The sequence below is a fragment of the Ovis aries genome, chromosome 4 (genome assembly GCF_016772045.2).
Source record: "Ovis aries strain OAR_USU_Benz2616 breed Rambouillet chromosome 4, ARS-UI_Ramb_v3.0, whole genome shotgun sequence".
NCBI lineage: Eukaryota > Metazoa > Chordata > Mammalia > Artiodactyla > Bovidae > Ovis > Ovis aries.
The window spans coordinates 55,359,677-55,382,176 of NC_056057.1; the positions used below are offsets into that span (position 1 = coordinate 55,359,677).

Consider the following 22,500-nt stretch of genomic DNA (forward strand, 5'->3'; position numbering starts at 1 on the left):
AATGGAATAAATGATGTGGTCGACTGACGTTCTTTCAAAACTGCATTGAATCTGTGTGCTAGGTGGGTAGTGTTAAGTAGGAAAAATGTAAATAGGCAGTCAAATTCTTTCTAAAAACAATTAAGCAAGCATTTCAGGAAGATAAAAAGTAGGGAAGGATCTTTCCAATTTATTTAATGCACAATTCTCTTTAATGAAGCTTTTAAGGTTATGAATGCATGTGGTAACTTCAATTATATATACTCCAGATTAGCAATTCAATTTTAACCTCTAGATTTTTCCCAAATTCATTTAAAGTTACAGCATTTTATAAGCTAAAAAGGGATCAGATTTAAATCCAAGTATGTCAGAGACTGTTATAACAAAATGTTTCACTTGCATATCACTGGTGTTTGATTTATTTTGCATCAAGCTTTTTATGTTTAAACACTGACAGGAGTTTAAATACAAAATGTTAGCTGTCACTATTCATTTAGCTGATTATGTGAGATGCCTTAGTTTTGAGAGATGGGGGCACTGTCACCAAAAGAAACAACATTCTGACAAGTTCAAAGAATGCCTTCTTGAGGTCATAATTTTGTAGCCACGCTGCCTAGTCAAAGACAAAGAAATAGACAATACACACTAAGTAAGAGCATAATTTTTAGAGTAGTCAGCTGCAAGAAAAAAAGATAACAACTTTCCATTAAATATTCTGTCTCTACTACCTTTTCTATCGCTTTTTATATAGTGTTAAACCTTAAAATATTAAGCTTTGCAATAAACCTAACTCATTTCATCAACTAATTACTCTTTAATAGACTGATATTTTATTAACACTAACCATTTTGCCTTTCTTCAAAGAATATTTCTATCTTTGTATCTCAGACCACATTTTGTTTATTGGCATCTGCACATGCAGGTTCAAAAACATTTGTCTGCCAACTTGAAAGTTATATATTGTAAACCCTTTGGTTTAAGCTCTTACAAGTCAATCCATCTATTACATTTAGCTGACATAGGGCCAATGGAATGATAATTAATTCTGCAGACAAACTACACTAAAGTTTTGTTGGATATTATTACACCTTGACATTTATTAGACAATAACCCATCTATGGGGTCGCACAGAGTCGGACACGACTGAAGTGACTTAGCAGCAGCAGCAATGAAGAACTAGTATCAAATCCTTTTAGTGATCTTAGATCCTCAAAGAGTGACTAGAAAAATGGTTATCTTCTCTGAACACCTACTTCACAGTAATTCAAAAATTTTCCTAGATACCTTTTAATCTAGAATTTCTTTTTTATCTTTTAGTTTTCTATTTTTCTGCTTTCATCTTTGCTGTTATAAATAACAGTTTCTAATTTAGTCTTATTTTTTTATCCAATAGAAAAAAAACCTCATTGAATATTGAAGAATACATATTATGCATATGTATACATGGCTAAGAATATGTATGCTATTCATAAGCAATTGTCCTCTGATGGCTTTTTATTTGGTGGTGGGCAAAAATAGAGGAATTCTACCACTTTTTATAGCGATGCAATGTGAGAAAGCAAGTTTGGGACTCAATATATATTCTACTATCCTTTGTGATTAAGCATATGCAGGATAAATAGCAATAATGTATAGTTTCCTTTACTTGAATCCAGACAATGGATAAGTTGTCTGATACCAAAGTACAGCTCAAGCTATACAATTTATTTCTAGTGCATTTTAGAAATAAAAATGCCATAGCATTTTCTCAAAAAACTTTTATAACAAACACTGGGTACCAAATTTCTGGAGAATGTATGTACAAAAAACTTGAGAGTTAAAAACTTTGCAGCTTTTTGACTTGCCTGACATTTTTCCCTCCAAGACTCTCTATTCTCTCCATTACTACAAAAGAAAAGCAAAATCTTCTTTCCAAGAAAATCTGTATTAATGGTAATGCCTTCTTCAATTCACTTTGCATACAGGCACTAAATCAACTTTTTTTGCCCTGAGTAACTGAAATTAATTTAATAAAACATATCATTTTATTTCTCTTCAAATTTCCCATACACATCAAGAAAAAAATACCAGTATAAAAATACATTAAATCAATATTTCATTTTAGTACCATATACTGGCATTAGCTCTATTAACAGAATCTATCACATTTATTTGACTTAGAGAATCTAAGCATATCATGACAAAAATAGACTAAAAGGAGGATCTTAAAATCTACTGTCATTTGCTCTGTCATCCTTATAAAGTTAATGGGCTGGAGAAATGGTCAGTCTTTGGAACCAAAGTTGATATTTAATTGAAAGGAAATGCTTTTTTAATTGTAACTTCTTCAGTTTTATTTTTAAATACTAGCATGAATATGAAAAAGACTCATGGAGGGTAAAATGAGAGTTCAAATTTATACAAATTTGTATAAATTTGAGATGAATAAAAATGTTTATTTCCATGTGCCATAAAGGAAATTATATTGAAAGATAAATATTTTTTCTTAAAGCTTTATTTTGAATTTTGCTAGAAATAACAACTTAGAGCAGTAAAATGTATGATGACTGAGCTATAAGGCTTAAATTGCTATTCTTAAGAAATAGCAGCAAAAGTCCTCTAAATAATCTTAATGATAAAGAATAATATATTAATCAGAACTAATATCTTCAAATGAAGAAATATGAAATTAGTTCTTCAATGAATGAATATTCTCATGTTCTGTCCTTGTTTTAACAAATATTATTTTTCTTAGATAAGAAATCTTTAGCAATAGTTGCCTAATATTTTAAGGGCTCTTTTTGCTTAGAACATTTGAATTAGCTTCTTACCCAACAAAATGGCAGCTCACAACTATTCTGGATAGTGCAAATCTTCGATTAAGGCCATGTACAAAGACCACAGTAATATAGGAAGCATTTTTTTTCCTTTAATTGGTCAGAAATTTTTTTAAAAAGGTTAAAAAATTCCTTGTGGAAGTCTTCGTGAAAGTCGGTTATACAGTTATTATGATGCCAAGTACTTGCGCCTTGTTGTTAAGGTGCTTCTGCACTATACCCTGTAGTATACCATTTGTAAACACATCTTTTTGATGTTTCTGCCAACATCCTGGCAACAAAGCAATGCAATTTCAAATGAGCTAATTAACTTAATTGTTGATGAAGCATGAAACAGTTCATTGACCCTGTTAGCTGCTCCATGACAACATAAGAGTCTCAGCCTGTGAAGTTACTCATCTCCATAAACCTATCTGTAGCTCTCTGTTTAGATCTCTTGCATTCTGAAATTGTGGGTGGAAAATGATTCATGAAAGATGCATATTCTCATTTGAAAAAGAACCTCTTATGAATTAAAAAATATAACTGTATGAAGAAATTAAGGATATACAAAGTTTTGATTTTAAGTTAGAGAAGCCTTACAATATATCAAATAAGCGTAGGGCCATGTATGTTGCTTTATGATTCTCAGGGCAACAAGTCACAACATGGAAAAAATACAGCTATCTTAAAATTTTAGCTATGATTAACTTTCAGTTTTTTATTCTTACTAAATAAGTATATTAAACATTATTTAAAGTGAGAAATAAAAATTCTGCAATAAAAAGAAGCCTTTAAAATGTGTCTTTTGTTTAAATATGTGTGTCTCTATAAACACACACACACGTGCACATATGACTTGTCACATAATCTTACTGGAAATTTTTATAGAAAATTTGAAATTTAAGTGAATTCTACAAACATATCTTTTGATCATTAACGACACTATTATAGTAGGCTACTTTTTATTATTCATTCAAAGACCTTTTGTGAAATTTTCTCATGAAAAGTAAAGATGAAGAGTTAACCTTCTTAGCCTGAGTTTGCAAATCCACTTGTTGAAATACACAGAAAACATACAGAGTGCCTTAGGATGGACCTTTACTTTCTTTCTTCAGCTTTCTTTTGCTTATTTACAGCAAAATTGCCTAAAACTCCCATATAATCCACTCCCTCTGCTAAAAAAGAGTAAAAAACCTACTTTAAAAACTGTCCAAAATCTTCACAAATGCTTTCACAGCCTGGCCATTTGCAAACTCCATGGCCGTAGAGAGTGTGAGAGGCCCCAGTCTCCTCATGCGACGAGCTGTAGCAGAAGAACACGGCATCAGATTCATCTCCAAAAGCCATAATCGTTTCAGGCTGCTAGCGCCTGTCAGGTTACGATCAGTGACAAACAGGTCAAAACAGGTCAATTCAGCTCAGAGCAGTCAGAAAAATTTAATCGTTCTATTGAATAGTTCAACTGCCAAGGCTAGATGATGTTCCAATTAGAGGAGAAATAAAGCCAAAGATGACTGTTAATAAAGGATGAAAAACCAAGAGGACTGTATAATATCATACGCTAATCCTGCCCCATGACCTTAACGTAACATTTACCTCTAAATAAAAATATATATAATCATATATGGCCAAGTGAAAAAAAAAAAAACAAAACACTGTGTTTTTAAGAAAGTGATAGGAAAATCACCACAAGATTTTTGAAATGCTCTTTTTAGAGATAATATGGGCCTTCAGAATCATTTACATTGTTTAATATTTATGTGTGAAACATATATATTTCTGCTAGTTACAGTTGATCAAAAAATCCTACTTTGGAATGGAATTCATCAGCTATCTCTTTTACAATTATCCAAGACTTTTGATAAGTGAGTATTGTATCAGATAGATCCTAGAGACATCAACCAACTTCTGAAGTATGTAATCATCAAATTACACTCAATTAAAGCAACAGCATGAAAGCATTCAAAAGCACGTCATTTTACAATAATGAAATCTAACAAAAAAAATTTTCATGATACTCCAAGAAAGACCAAAAACATCACCAAATTATAGCATTCTATTTTAAAGTGTACTGTATAAATGCATATTTCTTTGAAAAAATACTTGTTTATGAGAACAGAGTTTATTGCAGACAGGCAGGTATTCACATTACAGAACACTGTCAAACCACTACACTGAAATATGAATTTTATAACTCTACATCATATGGGATTAAGCCACTCTGTAAAGAAATCCTTACTTATGTTCCATCTTTTAAAAGGTATTTTTCACTGAGCAATATTTTACCTTATATATTTTATGTAAATCACATTAAAGGATCTGATTAGGTTACCATATGCCTGCATAAATAGTTAAATGGATAAAAAGTATATGGGTGACCCTTTTACAAAGGTACTTTTTATACAACCAAAAACACTAAGTTGAAAAAAATGATCTAATATTATGTACTTGTATCGGTAACTGAAACCAAATTTTTTATGAATTTTGATGCAAATTTATCCAGGGTATTACTATAAATTCATTTTGATTATATATTTATAATTCCATCATGCCACACACAAAAAAAGACAAACCAGATCTTCTTTCTTCTGGTTTATGATACCTGTGTTTATATGCTTATGTATATCTATCTCTGATTTCTAAGCACATCATTGTAACGTATATTAAGGGGGATATTTATCTATGTATATATATATATACATATATATATGCATCTTTAATGATTTGAAACTCATTCTTAAGTTTTAAAATGGTAAGAAGATTCTCATTTCAGCAATCAGGTTAATCATAGCATCTTAGCCATAAAAATATATTGGCACAATAATTCTACATGCACTTATTATAAAATAACTTTCTTCAGGAAATTGCCCATTCTATCCATCAAACTGCTGGTATTTGAGCTGTTTTTTTTTTTTTTCTGATGAAATAATATATAAGATAATTTTAAAGTTTCTACCTATTTAATTTGTGTCCTACACATTCTGTCTCTGTTAAGTACAAATCATTATTTTTAGTGTTACAAATAGTAAAAGTAAAATTTGGTGATAAGTAACAATATATGTCATGAAATTTACCTGTCTCGCCTTGCATTTAGAACTGAAGACTGTCCATTCACTATGGTATGATGGGTTATTGGTGGTGATGCTTTGGAAGTGGTGGAGGAGGTAGTCGAGGAGGAATTGTTAGTAGTGAGGTCTAGCCCTCCATGCTTAATGCCATTGTCTTCCATACTGTGAACTCCAGTCACTTCTTTCCATAACTGTTGAATTTCGGCAGGACTTAAGCCAGCTATAAAATGAAAGGAAGCCCCACTAATACAACAAAGTTCATATAATGACCTTAGTATTATTATTGGATTAATGCAAACAACAAAAGTGATGTTACCAGAATTATTAATATATGATGATAAATCAGTTTTATGTCATCAGCACTATATTTTTTCTCTTCAGTAATCATTTATCTGTTAAAGACTACCAATTCAAGAACAGTACTAGAAATAATAGTATTGGGGCTAATATCAAGGATCAGTTGAAAAAACACAGCAAGTTCCATTTGAAAATTAAAGTATTAGACTTTCAACAGTATTAAAATTAAAATTATTGGACCTTTATTTATTGCTAGTATCAGTGAGGAACTAAAAGACAAAGACACTTGGAAATAACACATATAAAAAGAAATAAAAAAAAAAGAAGTAAGGAGGGAAAACACAAATGTCAGGGGAAAACAGTGAACACTCAAAAGAGAAATACATTTGAAATACATTTGACAATTATTGAGGTATTTTGATCTTTCTCAGAGAGGCAAAGGAAATAACTGAATTTCATTTTCAGGTCCTAAATAAGCCAGTATGTTTACTTAAATTGATCAATTAAGCATATAATATCCAAATTTCTCCTCCATTTTATGATTGACAGAATAAATCAAATACTCATTTTAAACAACTGTCTGGTTCATATTATGCAAATTTACCTGATTTATGAGACACAAAAAGAGAAACCTTAGGTTGCTATGCTTATCACAATTTCAAACAGACAGTTTTACCAAAAGCTGTCATTTTGGTGATTCTGGCTCCTCAAGATTTTAAGACATATCCCGAGACTAAAGAAATGACAGGATAGCTCAGATTCTCAAAGTTATTAAAAGTTATTTTTTTCTATAAAAAGAAGATGGGTTAATAAAGAAAGGTATTTCTGTTACACAGGAAATAGTTTGTATATAAAGATCATTAACAACTAATTTAATTCTAGCTTTAATCTAAGATTCTGAAACTTTTATGACTGTGACTTTTTGTTACCTGGCTGCATGTGTTTAGGTGTCTTAACAGCAAAACTCCATGAGCAAATCCTTTTCTGTGGAGCATCAACACATCCTCTGTTTCAGAACTTTCCCCATCTTGTCTGCTGCCTCTCTGCTCCACTGTCACTTCTTGCCTAGACATTGCTATTGCTTCCTGACTGTCTTCCTGTTTTCACCTTGCCTTTAGATAATTTACTTTTCATCTATCAGCCCAAAGTTATCTCTCTAAAAGTAAATTAAACCATGACACTTCCCTAGCAAAGACTCTAATGGCTTCTGAGAACACTTAGAAGAGAGAGGAAAAAAAAAAAACTTACTTCAGCCTATGAGGAGCTGGCACTTATTTTTTATTTTTATGTTACATGCATTTTCCTTATAATTAAAAGCAGTTTGAAATTTATGAGTAAAAGGTTTTTCTTTTCTTTTTTTTCAATTTTTATTGACTATGGTTGGTTTACAATGTTGTATTAGTTTTTATTGTAAGGCAAAGTGAATCAGTTTCACATACACATTTATCCCTTCTTCTTGAATTTCCTTCCTGTTTAGGTCACCACAGAGTACTGAATAAGGTTCCCTGTCCAACAACACAAGAGAAGACTCTACACATGGACATTACCAGATGGTCAACACCGAAACCAGGTTGATTATATTCTTTGCAGCCAAAGATGGAGAAGCTCTATACAGTAGGCAAAAACAAGACTAGGAACTGACTGTGGCTCAGATTATGAACTCCTTATTACCAAATTCAGACTTAAATTGCAGAAAGTAGGGAAAACCACTAGACCAGTTAGGTATGACCTAAATCAAATCCCTTATGAGTGGAAGGGAGAAATAGATTTAAGGGCCTAGATCTGATAGATAGAGTGCCTGATGAACAATGGAATGAGGTTTGTGACACTGTACAGGAGACAGAGATCAAGACCATCCCCATGGAAAATAAATGCAAAAAAGCAAAATGGCTGTCTGGGGAGGCGTTACAAACACCTGTGAAAAGAAGAGAAGCAAAAAGCAAAGGAGAAAAGGAAAGATGCAAGCATCTGAATGCAGAGTTCCAAAGAACAGCAAGAAGAGATAAGAAAGCCTTCCTCAGCAATCAATGCAAAGAAATAGAGGAAAACAACAGAATGGGAAAGACTAGAGATCTCTTCAAGAAAATTAGAGAGACCAAGGGAATATTTCATGCAAAGATGGGCTCGATAAAGGACAGAAATGGTATGGGCCTAACAGAAGCAGAAGATATTAAGAAGAGGTGGCAAGAATACACAGAAGAACTATGCAAAAAAGATCTTCAAGACCCAGATAATCACAATGGTGTGATCACTTACCTAGAGCCAGACATCCTGGAATGTGAAGTCTAATGGGCCTTAGAAAGCATCACCAGAAACAAAGCTAGTGGAGGTGATGGAATTCCAGTTAAGCTGTTTCAAATCCTGAAAGATGATGCTGTGAAAGTGCTGCACTCAATATGCCAGCAAGTTTGGAAAACTCAGCAGCGGCCACAGCACTGGAAAAGGTCAGTTTTCATTCCAATCCCAAAGAAAGGCAATGCCAAGAATGCTCAAACTACCGCACAATTGTACTCATCTCATGTGCTAGTAAAGTAATGCTCAAAACTCTCCAAGCCAGGCTTCAGCAATATGTGAACTGTGAACTTCCAGATGTTCAAGCTGGTTTTAGAAAAGGCAGAGGAACCAGAGATCAAATTGCCAACATCTGCTGCATCATCGAAAAAGCAAGAGAGTTCCAGAAAAACATCTATTTCTGCTTTATTGACTCTGCCAAAGCCTTTGACTGTGTGGATCAAAATAAACTGTGGAAAATTCTGAAAGAGATGGGAATACCAGACCACCTGACCTGCCTCTTAAGAAATCTGTATGCAGGTCAGGAAGCAACAGTTAGAACTGGACATGGAACAACAGACTTGTTCCAAATAGGAAAAGGAGTATGTCAAGGCTGTATATTGTCACCCTGCTTATTTAACTTATATGCAGAGTACATCATGAAAAATGCTGGGCTGGAAGAAGCACAAGCTGGAATCAAGATTGCTGGGAGAAATATCAATAACCTCAGATATGCAGATGACACCACCCTTATGGCAGAAAGTGAAGAGGAACTAAAAGGCCTCTTGATGAAAATGAAAGAAGAGAGTGAAAAAGTTGGCTTAAAGCTCAACATTCAGAAAATGAAGATCATGGCATCTGGTCCCATCACTTCTTGGGAAATAGATGGGGAAACAGTGGAAACAGTGTCAGACTTTATTTTGGGGGGCTCCCAAATCACTGCAGATGGTGACTGCAGCCATGAAATTGAAAGATGCTTACTCTTTGGAAGGAAAGTTATGAGCAACCTAGATAGTATATTAAAAAGCAGAGACATTACTTTGCCAACAAAGGTCCGTCTAGTCAAGGCTATGGTTTTTCCAGTGATCGTGTATGGGTGTGAGAGCTGGACTGTGAAAAAGGCTGAGTGCCGAAGAATTGATGCTTTTGAACTGTGGTGTTGGAGAAGACTCTTGAGAGTCCCTTGGACTGCAAGGAGATCCAACCAGTCCATTCTGAAGGAGATCAGCCCTGGGATTTCTTTGGAGGGAATGATGCTGAGGCTGAAACTCCATTACTTTGGCCACCTCATGCGAAGAGTTGACTCATTGGAAAAGACTGATGCTGGGAGGGATTGGGGGCAGGAGGAGAAGGGGACAACAGAGGATGAGATGGCTGGATGGCATCACTGACTGGATGGACGTGAGTCTGAGGGAACTCTGGGAGTTGGTGATGGACAGGGAGGCCTGGTGTGCTGCGATTCATGGGGTTGCAAAGAGTTGGACACGACTGAGCGACTGAACTGAACTGAGCTAAACAGTATGTTTCATTAGTTATCTATTTTATACATTGTTTGAATGGTGTATATATGTCGATACCAATCTCCCAATTCATCCCACTACCTCCTTTTCCCTACTTGGTGTTCATAATTTGTTCTCTATGTCTGTGTCTCAATTTCTCTTTCACAAATAAAATAATCTATAGAAGATAATCTATAGCATTTTTCTAGATTCCACATATACGTGTTAATATATGATATTTGCTTTTCTCTTTTTGACTTAATTTCACTCTGTACGATAGTCTCCACGTCCATGCACATGTCCACAAATGACCCAATTTCATTCCTTTTTATGGCCGAGTAGTATTCCTTTGTACATATATACCACATCTTCTTTATCCTTTCCTCTGTAGTTGAATATTTAGGTTGCTTCCATGTCCTAGCTATTTTAAATAATGCTGCAATGAACACTGGGGTGCATGTGTTTTTCTGAATTATGGTTTTCTCTAGGTATATTTCCAGTAATGGGACTGCTGGGTTACATGGTAGTTGTATTTTCAGTATATTATCTGATTGTTATCTATGTCTCTGACCTCATTCATCACTGTCTCTCTCCATTTCATTCAATTACATGGGCCTTCTGCTATTTCTCAAATGCATCAAATATTTGCTCCCTTTCAAGCTTTTGCTCCAGCTATTCCCACAACCTAGGCCACTCTCTGGTTGCAAATCTTCTCACAGCTTCCCCCCTCCCTTCATTTAGGTGGCTCAAAGGTCACTTCCTATGAGAGGTTTTTCAACACACTATCAACCACTGCCCCTCCCTATCTGCCTTATATTACAACCTGCTGCTGCTGCTAAGTCGCTTCAGTCCTGTCCGACTCTGTGCGATCCCATAGACGGCAGCCCGCCAGGCTCCCCCATCCCTGGGATTCTCCAGGCGAGAACACTGGAGTGGGTTGCCATTTCCTTCTCCAGTGCATGAAAGTGAAAAGTGAAAGTGAAGTTGCTCAGTCGTGTCCGACTCTTCGCGACCCCATGGACTACAGCCTGTCAGGCTCCTCTGTCCACGGGATTCTCCAGGCAAGAGTACTGGAGTGGGGTGCCATTGCCTCCGTTATCACAACCTATCTTCTTTCTTTTTCTTTAGAGTATTTACCAACCCTAAACTTTATTATTTGTTTTACAGTCTCCCTCCACTATTTACTAGGAGCAATGATTTCTTACTTTACTGGGAGACACTCAGTTCCTAAAACATTACCTAGTATGTGCTCAATAGTTGTTGATTTAATTGATTAAAACACGGTCATACAGTTCTGAAAGACATCTTGGTTACTGTCATACGTAAATGTTCTGTTAAAAGGCATACTACTGTGGGTTGGCCAAAAACCCTAAAAAAATTTGTTAGGGTTTTTCCATAACATCTCCTGGAAGAACCTGAATGAACTTTTTGGCCAACCTAATATTTATGAGTATTGCTTTCTGGTAAGGCAAAAGTCTAAAGAATTATAAATGGTACCATTTGATTTTACCAGATCGAGTGGCTAGTAATATTTTATATTTTGGCTAAAGACATATATTTCTGAGACTATAGTTAAGATGTTAATAATAATTTAGCTTTCAGATTTTATAAATAACTTTGGTAACCTACATATCCACTTACCTTAAAGTAGAATTCCGTTATACTATTCATTTGCATTGAAAATTAGTGCTACTACCATGGTATCACAATGATAGGATAATAAACAGAAGGCACGTAAACATTTGATAAATCAGTCCAAATAATGTTCCTTATTAACAGAATATTATATTTTAACAATATTAAATATTTATATTTTAAATATTTAATGTTTAAATATTACAGATAAGGGACAGAGAAAAATAATGTCACAAAGGGATTTCTGTTAGCAAGAATGGCTTCCCAAAGAGTTTACATATTCAAATCTCTTGGGGATCCTTTAAAATTTCCAGTGCTCTGACCACAGCCCCAAAAAATTAAATCATAATTTCTGAAGTCAGAACACAAGCATCAGCAGTTTTTGAAGCTCCATAGATTACTCCAATTGCAGATAATCGGCGGGGTGTGTGTGTGTGTGTGTGTGTGGCATTTTTAAAAGTAAACTAACACATTGCTCATGAGACAACGTTTTCACATCAACTTGCTTAGTTTTTTTCTATGGATATAAAACTATTTTAAAATATGAAACAACTAGCTGATCAATTTTGTGCCATTTTGAAGTTTCATGAGTTTTTTAATGTTTTGGTGATTTGCAAGAATTAATTCACTTTTTCAGGCAATATTATAACAAATTCAGCATTGTATTCTATGGAACAGTACTCCCTAAATGCTGTTAGTCTCAGAGATCTCAGAGATCTGTTATCTCGATTTAGGAGACCCATGGCTTATGTTGGCAAGTAAAACAGTTCTGAGATGTTTAGTAACAGAGATATCTTAGATCTCTTTAACTCAGTGTTTTTCAAATATGTAAGGAAAAAATAACTCAATGAATTATTTTTATAATTACACAAATTTATTTCAGTATCAAATACTAAGTACAGGCTTAGGATTCAAGTGATCTCTAGCCCAGATCTCTTCCTTGAATTGCAGACTGCTTATTTGACATCTCACTGTAACACTAACAGATTCTCCAGTCTTAAGTGTTCAGAACTAAGTTCCTGTTTATATAGCTCCTCTGGCTCCAACTCACTCCTCTGGCAGGTTTCTTTGTCTGATTTATTTAACAGATATATATAGTGCTACTCATATGTCAATCAATTTTGCAAAGCCTTCATACATGATAACTGATGTAATGCCCAACTACTATCATCGCTACTTTCATTTTAGAGATGAGGACACTGAAGTGCAGGAAAATTAATTAACTTGTTCAAGAGCACCCTCACATTTCCAAGGTCACAACTCACATAGCCCCTTCCCAGGACCACTTCCCTGGCTATCTTGTCTACAAGTTCAACTTCACCCATTTCATATGGTTGCTTAAGTTTCTCTTATCCTTGCTTTTTCATTTTTCTCCTTAGCAGTTACCACTATATACTTTATTTGTTGTCTGTCTTCTTCATTCAAAGGTAAGTTTTATAATGGCAGGGTTTACTATCGGTTATTGTCAAAGATTTATGCCCAGAGCCTATACAGGTGCCTGCAACAAGGGAAAATTCAATAAAGCTAAATTAAAAGATCTGTTCAATTGATTAGAAAACTAGTGTACTGGCAAGCACAATCTGGGATCTGGGAATCAGTGGACTAGAGCATCATAGAATAATAATCAACTAAAAATCTTAAGTGCAGATGATTCACTTTCCCTTAAAACAGTATTTCAAGGACGTATACATGCAATCAGTTTGGACCAGTCGCTCAGTTGTCGCTGATGTCTGCGACCCCATGGACTGCAGAACACCAGGTCTCCCTCTCCATCACCAGCTCCTGGAGTTTACACAAACTCATGTCCATTGAGTCTGTGATGCCACCCAACAATCTCACCCTCTTCCGTCCCTTCTCCTCCCACCTTAAATCCTTCCCAGCATCAGGGTCTTCTTCAATGAGTCAGTACTTCACATCAGTAGCCAAAGTATTGGAGCTTCATCTTCAGCATCAGTCCTTCCAATGAATATTCAGGACTGATTTCCTTTAGGATGGACTGGTTGGATCTCCTTGCAGTCCAAGGGACTCTCAAGAATCTTCTCCAACACACAGTTCAAAAGCACCCATTCTTTGGTGCTCAGCATTCTTTATATCCAGCTCTCACATCCATACATGACTACTGGCCATAGCTTTGACTAGACAGAATTTTGTTGGCAAAGTAATGTCTCTGCTTTTTAATATGCTGTCTAGGTTGGTCATAACTTTCCTTCCAAGGAGTAAGCGTCTTGTAATTTCATGACTGCAGTCACCATCTGCAGTGATTTTGGAGCCCCCCAAAATAAAGTCTCTCACTGTTTCCACTGTTTCCCCATCTATTTGCCATGAAGTGATGGGACCAGAGGCCATGATCTTAGTTTTCTGAATGTTGAGCTTTAAGCCAACGTTTTCACTCTCTTCTTTCACTTTCATCAAAAGACTCTTTAGTTCTTCTTCGCTTTCTACCATAAGGGTTGTGTCATTTGCATATCTGAGGTTATTGATATTTCTCCCAGCAATCTTGATTCCAGCTTGTGCTTCTTCCAGCCCAGCATTTTTCATGATGTACTCTGCATAGAAGTTAAATAAGCAGGGTGACAATATACAGCCTTGATGTAATCCTTTCCCTATATGGAACTAGTCTGTTGTTCCAAGTCAGTTCTAACTATTGCTTCCTGACCTGCATATAGATTTCTCAAGAGGCAGGTCAGGTGGTCTGGTATTCCCATCTCTCTCAGAATTTTCCAGAGTTTGTTGTGATCCACGCAGTCAAAAGCTTTGGCATAGCCTTAAAACAGAAGTAGATGTTTTTCTGGAACTCTCTTGCTTTTTCAGTGATCCAACATGTGCTGGCAATTTGATCTCTGGTTCCTCTGCCTTTTCTAAATCCAGCTTGAACATGTGGAAGTTCACACTTCACATATTGCTGAAGCCTGGCTTGGAGAATTTTGAGCATTATTTTACTAGCGTGTGAGATGAGTACAATTATGTGGTAGTTTGAACATTCTTTGGCATTGTCTTTCTTGGGGATTGAAATGAAAACTGACCTTTTTCCAGTCCTGTGGCCACTGCTGAGCTTTCCAAATTTGCTAGCATACTGAATGTAGCACATTCACAGCATCATCTTTCAGGATTTGAAATAGCTTAACTGGAATTCTGTCACTCCACTAGCTTTGTTCATAGTGATGCTTCCTAAGGCCCACTTGACTTCGCATTGCAAGATGTCTGGCTCTAGGTGAGTGATCACACCATTGTGATTATCTGGGTCTTGAAGATCTTTTTTGTATAGTTCTTCTATGTATTCTTGCCACCTCTTCTTAATATCTTCTGCTTCTGTTCAGTTCAGTTCAGTTCAGTCGCTCAGTCATGTCCGACTCTTGGCGACCCCATGAATCGCAGCACACCAGGCCTCCCTGTCCATCACCAACCCCGGAGTTTACCCAAACTCATGTCCATCAAGTCAGTGATGCCATCCAGCCATATCATCCTCTGTTGTCCCCTTTTCCTCCTGCCCCTAATCCCTCCCAGCATTGGGGTCTTTTCCAATGAGTCAACTCTTTGCATGAGGTGGCCAAAGTATTGATTTTCAACATCAGTCCTTCCAATGAACACCCAGGACTGATCTCCTTTAGAATGGACTGGTTGGATCTCCTTGCAGTCTTCTATTAGGTCCATACCATTTATGTCCTTTATTGTGCCCATCTTTGCATGAAATGTTCCCTTGGTATCTCTACTTTTCCTGAAGAGATCTCTGGTCTTTCCTATTCTATTATTTTCCTCTATTTGTTTGCATTGATCACTGAAGAAGGCTTTCTTATCTCTTCTTGCTATTCTTTGGTACTCTGCATTCAAATGGGTATATCTTTCCTTTTCTCCTTTGCCTTTTGCTTCTCTTCTTTTAAAGCTACTTGTAAAGCCTCCTCTGACAAGCATTTTGTCTTTTTGCATTTCTTTTTCTTGAGGATGGTCTTGATCCCTGCCTCCTGTACAATGTCATAAACCTCTGACCATAGTTCTTAAGGTACTCTGTCTATCAGATCTAATCCCTTGAATCTATTTCTCACTTCCACTGTATAATCGTAAGGGATTTGATTTAGGTCATACCTGAATGGTCTAGCAGTATTCCCTACTTTCTTCAATTAAGTCTGAATTTGGCAATAAGGAGATCATGATCTGAGCCACAGTCAGCTCCCAGTCTTGTTTTTCCTGACAGTATAGAGCTTCTCCATCTTTGGCTGCAAAGAATATAATTAGCCTGATTTCAGTGTTGACTATCTGGTGATGTCCATGTTTAGAGTCTTCTCTGTGTTGTTGGAAGAGGGTGTTTGTTCTGACCAGTGTGTTCTCTTCACAAAAGTCTATTAGCTCTTGCCCTGCTTCATTCTGTACTCCAAGGTGAAATTTGCCTGTTACTCCAGGTGTTTCTTGACTTCCTACTTTTGCATTCCAGCCTCCTGTAATAAAAAGGACATCATTTTGGGGTGTTAGTTCTAGAAGGTCTTGTAGGTCTTCATAGAACCATTCAACTTCAGCTTCTTCAGCATCACTGGTCGGGAGATAAGACTTCGATTATTGTGATATCGAATGGTTTGCCTTGGAAAGGAACAGAGATTATTCTGTCATTTTTGAGATTGCATCCAGAACTCTTTTGTTTCAGACTCTTTTGTTGACCATGATGCCAACTCTATTTCTTCTAAGGGCTTCTTGCCAACCATAGTAGATATAATGGTCATCTGAGTTAAAATCACCCATTCCAGTCCATTTTAGTTTGCTGATTCCTAAAATGTTGACGTTCACTCTTGCATCTCCTGTTTGGCCACTTCCAATTTGCCTTGACTCATAGACCTAACATTCCAGGTTTCCATGCATGATTGCTCTTTACAGCATCAGACTTTACTTCCAACACCATTCACATGCACAACTGGGTGTTGTTTTTGCTTTGGCTCTGTCTCTTCATTCTTTCTGGAGTTTTTTCCCACTGATCTCCAGTAGCATATTGTGTATCTACTCATCTTTCAGTGTCCCATCTTTTTGCCTTTTCATACTGTTCATTGGGTTCTCAAGGCAAGAATACTGAAGTGGTTTGCCATTCCCTTCTCCAGTGGACCACGTTTTGTCAGAACTCTCCACCATGTCCCATCGTCTTGGGTGGCCCTACGTGGCATGGCTCATATTTTCACTGAGTTAGACTAGGCTGTGGTCCATGTGATACATACAATAGTATATACCAAAGTTTTAAAGTTATGTAATTAAAAAATTTAATGCCCACCAAAAAACTGAGAAACCCTATTTCCTCTTGTATGGTGACTTGGGTTTGTTGCTATTCACTGCCAGTACTACAGACAAGCATTAAAAGGTTTCTTCTTTCAGGAGTTGAAAGAAAAACAGTAATTCCTAATCAAATTCCATATAATACCACAGATAAATCAAGTAATTCTTTGTTTCTAGAGTCAGAGTTTGTAGAGTAACTACTAGGTGCCAAGCACTGCGCTAAGAATTAACGAAAATTTGGTAATTCATATCTAGATTCACATCTAGATTATACATCCTTCAGGCACACACAATTAAAAAATTCCAGTGGTTTCACATACTGGTAAAAATTATTAATACATGAGCAGCTCTCTGACACTCAATAATAAAAATAATTATTTCCATGTCCTTTTCTATATTCAGTAATAATTTTTTATTATATAAGTAATTTTAATATGGCATTATGTAAAGTCAGTCTACTTGAATTAATTAATTTAAAAATGGTCTGCTTATTTTTAGGGTTACTCAAAACTAAAAATAATAAAAGTATATTTTTGTATTGTATTATTCATATGTTATATTGAACCAATCTGATATTAAATAATTTGAATTATTGAAATATTAATTTTTACTTTTCATCTTAAATTTTACAATTTGAAAAACCAATATACACACATGGGCAAGATAACTGAATTGCAGAGAAGGGTATGCCTTGCAAACTTAAATTTCCAAACTAGTCCTGACCTCTGGGTCCCCAGAACTCCTCTCCAGTGGCAACAATTATTGCAGTTGCTGAGCTGTCCCTCAGAGAACCATGTGTTGATTTATAATTTGCCAAACCTAACATCTTATTGATCTGTATTTAACTAGGGGCTTACTATAACCTGTATGCAAAATGCCCATGTTTAAAATCTATTTTCAATGAGAGGTGTACCAAATAAACATCTTGTTCAAATGCTGAATTACAGGGAGTAAAACTAGTTTTTTTGCTGAAACTGAGATCAAAGGCAAGTATCTCAACCAAGGAAAGGAATTTCTAGGATATAGGAATACATCTGACATAAAAAATGTTCCTGCTATGATTTATCTATTAAATGTTCACAGTTTGATATTCTCTTACAAAAACAATGATTTATCATTTTTCTTATGATATCTTAGAGTGGCAAAGTTGATGTTCTCCTTTAAAGTTTTCCCACAACTCATAAAGAATTGACAAACAGAACTTTTTTAAAGACATATAACCTAAACATTAAATTCAATTTAATCTCTATCTTCCTATCTCATTTAAAATTTCTCAAAAACTAACTCGATATATTTTTAATATTTCCCCATGTATTTTTTTTATCCCTGTTAGCTTTTCTAAAACCCCATTTTATTATTTTTTGAGTCAATTTTTTAAAACTTAAAATAATTTATTTTTGGCTGTGCTGGGTCTTTGTTGCTACATTGGCTTTTTCTAGTTGCAGAAAATGGGGGCTACTCTCTAGCTGCTGTATGCTGGCCTCTCAGCGCAGTGGCTTCTCACTGCAGAGCTCAGGCTGCAGGGTGCGAGCTTCAGCAGTTGCAGCACGTGGGCTCATTAGTTGTGGCTCCTGTTCTCTAGAACACAGGCTCACGAGTTGCGGTGCATGGGCTTAGTTGCTCTTCAGTGCGTAGGATCTTCCCAGATCAGGGGTTGAACCTTTGTCTCCTGCATTAGCAGGCAGATTCTCTACCAATGAGCCACCAGGGAAGTCACCCTCAGTTAGTTTTTAATGCATAACACCATTCACAGGTAACTTGCAAAGTTTTAGTACCACAACAATAAATTTTCATTCAAACTTTATCTCACTGATGGAGTTTCCAGGATGTAAAATTCCAAAGAAGATTTCCTTAAGGTACAGATAGAAGGTTTATTGGTATGTGAAAGGGAATACGAAGATGGTAACAATAATTCTTCATGACTTACATTGTTCATAATGCTAGTACTATTACCCTTATTATATATATGTTCTATGTAAGCCTATTATCACAGATTAAGCAAAAAATTAAGGATACCAGAGTGGTGTTGAAGTAGGAATTTGGCTATTTAGAGTTTCACAAGCAGAACATGAAGTCAAAGCCACATAGCTGACTTTGACTGAACACTGACGCCAAAGAAGAACTTCAGCAGAGTCCTAACTCAACATAAAGGACATTATTATACTTTATTTCAAAATATATCTTTTTTAAAAATTGTTCAACAGTTCTCTGATTCCAAGCTCATCTAGTTCGACAAATAGATTTTGTTACTTCAAAATTGTACTGGTTTTTATCCAGAATTCCCTGTTTGGTCTCTCAGGTTGGTAATGAAAATGTTTACTTTAGACAGCTATTATAAATTCAAAAAATTTTTTAAAGTTGGAATGAAACATATATGTATATGTGTGTATGTGTATACACACATACATACACATATATGTATGTGTTTTTGTTTGGTTGCTCAGTCATGTCCAACTCTTTGCACCCTCTTGGATTGTAACCCACCAGGCTACTCTGTCCATGGGATTTCCCAGGGAAGAATATTGGAGTGAATTGCCATTTCCTTCTCCAGGGTATGTATGTGTATATATATATATGTAAGTGCCTGGAGTAATACTAAATTTGTGAATATATACTGTGTATTGGGATACACTGATCTCTATATTATGTCATAAATATATATCAAAGTTTAAAGTGCATGTCACTATAATTCCATATTTTTTAACCTTTTAATTTTTTAATCCTATTTAAGTACCATAGTAAACAAGGGTCAGTCAGTCAGTCAGTCAGATCAGTTGCTCAGTCGTGTCTGACTCTTTGCGACCCCAGGAACTGCAGCACGCCAGGCCTCCCTGTCCATCACCAACTCCCGGAGTTCACTCAGACTCACGTCCATCGAGTCCGTGATGCCATCCAGCCATATCATCCTCTGTTGTCCCCTTCTCCTCCTGCCCTCTCTTTTCCAATGAGTCAACTCTTTGCATGGTCAAAGTATTGGAGTTTCAGCTTTAGCATCAGTCCTTCCAATGAACACTCAGGACTGATCTCCTTTAGGATGGACTGGTTGGATCTCCTTGCAGTCCAAGGGCCTCTCAAGAGTCTTCTCCAACACCACCACAGTTCAAAAGCATCAATTCTTCAGCACTCAGCTTTCTTCACAGTCCAACTCTCACATCCATACACGACCACAGGAAAAACCATAGCCTTGACTAGATGGACCTTTGTTGGCAAAGTAATGTCTCTGCTTTTGAATATGCTATCTAGGTTGGTCATAACTTTCCTTCCAAGGAGTAAGTGTCTTTAAATACCATGTCATGAAGATATGTCAGTAAATAATTATTAGTTGATATTTACAGTACACTGTGCATTAAATACTTTTACAATCAGTAGTTTATTCAAGATGGATTACAAATCCATCCTTTCTTATTTGACTTCTGTATACCAACAGTTACTCTGTACACAAACTTAGAGGTCATAATTTAATTGCCTACTTCACATTAAAATCCAGGATTGTAGTAACTGTAGTAATGTTCATGATGACTTTAAATACTCAGTATTTAAAATGCCTTACTTTAAAATGATAAAATATAACATTGCATCATTTTGCAACATAGAGAAAAATGCCTCTGAATCTTTTTATCAAAATTATAAATTTCTAATGTTTAATTCTCATGCACAAATGTTTATACAATTGAAAAAAATCATAGCTTTAAAAGAAGTCTGAACAAGCTGTGTTAAATCATGGGGATAAATACTGCTAGTATAGCATATTTTTAAAGATACAATGAGACTATTATCATTGCATATTAATCTACTTGGTTTTCATATGGTTATTATTTGTAACTAATTAACCAACCAACCAAAACCCTCATGCAAAGTTAATTGAGAAGCTGTTAAAAAAATAATTTAAACATTTTTGTTCAAAACAGCCAGTAGCTGAGGCAAAGATTCAGCTTTTTTCCTTTTACAATTACTTTTTTACTTTCTCCCACTTTAACTTTGAAATTCCAAAAGTGTACTATGAACTCATGTTCCTTTAGTATAGCTGGTTTATCTGACACATTCCTTCTGAGTTTGGCTGATGAGTCTCCACAATGGCACTTCCCATACATTTATCTAAACAGTTGAAAACACAATGATGACTTCCATCTCTTTTGTTTGGACCTAGAGATTATCATACTAAGAGAAGTAAACCAGACAGAGAAAGACAAGTATCATATGATATCACTTATATGTGGAATCCAAATGAAAAATGGCACAAATGAACTTATATATAAAACAGAAATAACCCCACAGACATAGAAAACAAATTTATGGTTACCAAAGGGGATCGGGGAGGGAGGATAAATTAGGAGTTTGGGATTATACATACACATTGCTGCTGCTGCTGCTAAGTCACTTCAGTCGTAAAATAGATAACCAACAAGGACTTACTATATAGCACAGCAAACTACAGTCAATATTTTTTAATAACCTATGTGAGAAAAGGATCTGAAAAAGAATATATGTGTATATATTCTTTCTATATATTTTTTTTGTGTGTATATATATATATGAATCACTTAATGCTTTAAACTATCACAACAGTGTAAGTCTACTGTATTTCAATTAAAAAATTGTTTAAATCCATTTTCTGCTCAAACCAAGATTGCTCAAATGTTTTCAGTTTTACTTCTTTTTCCTCAGTATTTTCCATTCTGTGTGTTTCATTTCTCATGTATTTTATGGAGATACAAACGGAAGAAAAGTAAGTGGTGATCGATCACTTTGTATAGTAGAGAAATTGTGTAACATCAGGGACTAACTCAGGGTTGTAAGTCAATCTTTTCATGATGTATGTAAGTCAAATCACTATGCTGCATACCTCAAATTTATACAGTGCTGTATATAAATTATATCTCAATAAAACTGGAAAAAAAAAACAAGAAAAACAAAGGAGATAGTTCTATCAAAAAAAAATCTCAGGAATAAGAGAAAGTTTTCATTTAAAAACTATTAGAATGGTTATATCATAATGAATGAATTTTCTTGTTCACAAGATATTTGTATGCTTGATTTGAAAGAATGCAGTTCAACAAATATATTTTATGAGTTATATTTTGTTTTTATGAGCATTTTAAACATTTTTTAAGTGTTTGAATGGTTTTAGTCAAATAAAATCATGCTGGTTGATTCCAGTTCTCTTTGGAATGACACACAAAAAATGGTTTACTGCCTTGTTTTTCTTTCACAATTTAAACTTTATCTCTCTTGATTTCTTCAGAGTGATGAAATCAGGTGAATTAGAGTATCTAAAGTCAAATGAAAGAGGAATTCTGGGGAAATTAAGCCATGGAGATAGTAATTTGATAAATAAAGAGAAAACCATCTACCCTGGTATTTTTAACTTAATGTGCACAAAACAAAAAGTTGAATATTTAAAAGGCTCTTTTTTTCTTTTTTTTTTTATTGAAGGATAATTGCTTCACAGAATTTTGTTGTTTTCTGTCAAACCTCAACATGAATCAGCCATAGGTATACATACATTCCCTCTGTTTTGAATCCCTCTCCCATCTTCCACCCCATCCCACCCCTCTAGGTTGATACAGAGCCCCTGTTTGAGTTTTCTGAGCCATACAGCAAATCCCATTGGCTATCTATTTGACATGTGGTAATGTAAGTTTCCATGTTACTCGTCTAATTATAATTTTTTGTATACTTAATCATTTTTTATTTTCTTCAATGTCT

At 35.3% G+C, this 22,500-nt stretch overlaps 1 protein-coding gene across 20 annotated transcripts in view; it reads right to left on the bottom strand.

The window, feature by feature from the left end:
- FOXP2 (forkhead box P2) overlaps positions 1 to 22,500 on the bottom strand; it is a 669,679-nt gene that overhangs the window by 53,579 nt on the left and 593,600 nt on the right. For all 20 annotated transcript variants that reach the window (XM_060414748.1, XM_060414743.1, XM_060414739.1 and 17 more), the window contains 2 exons: positions 5,852 to 6,065; positions 3,976 to 4,080 (listed from right to left, as the gene is read on the bottom strand). In XM_060414748.1, the coding sequence (XP_060270731.1) occupies positions 3,976 to 4,080; positions 5,852 to 6,065 (319 nt within the window). The remainder of the gene's footprint in view (positions 1 to 3,975; positions 4,081 to 5,851; positions 6,066 to 22,500) is intronic.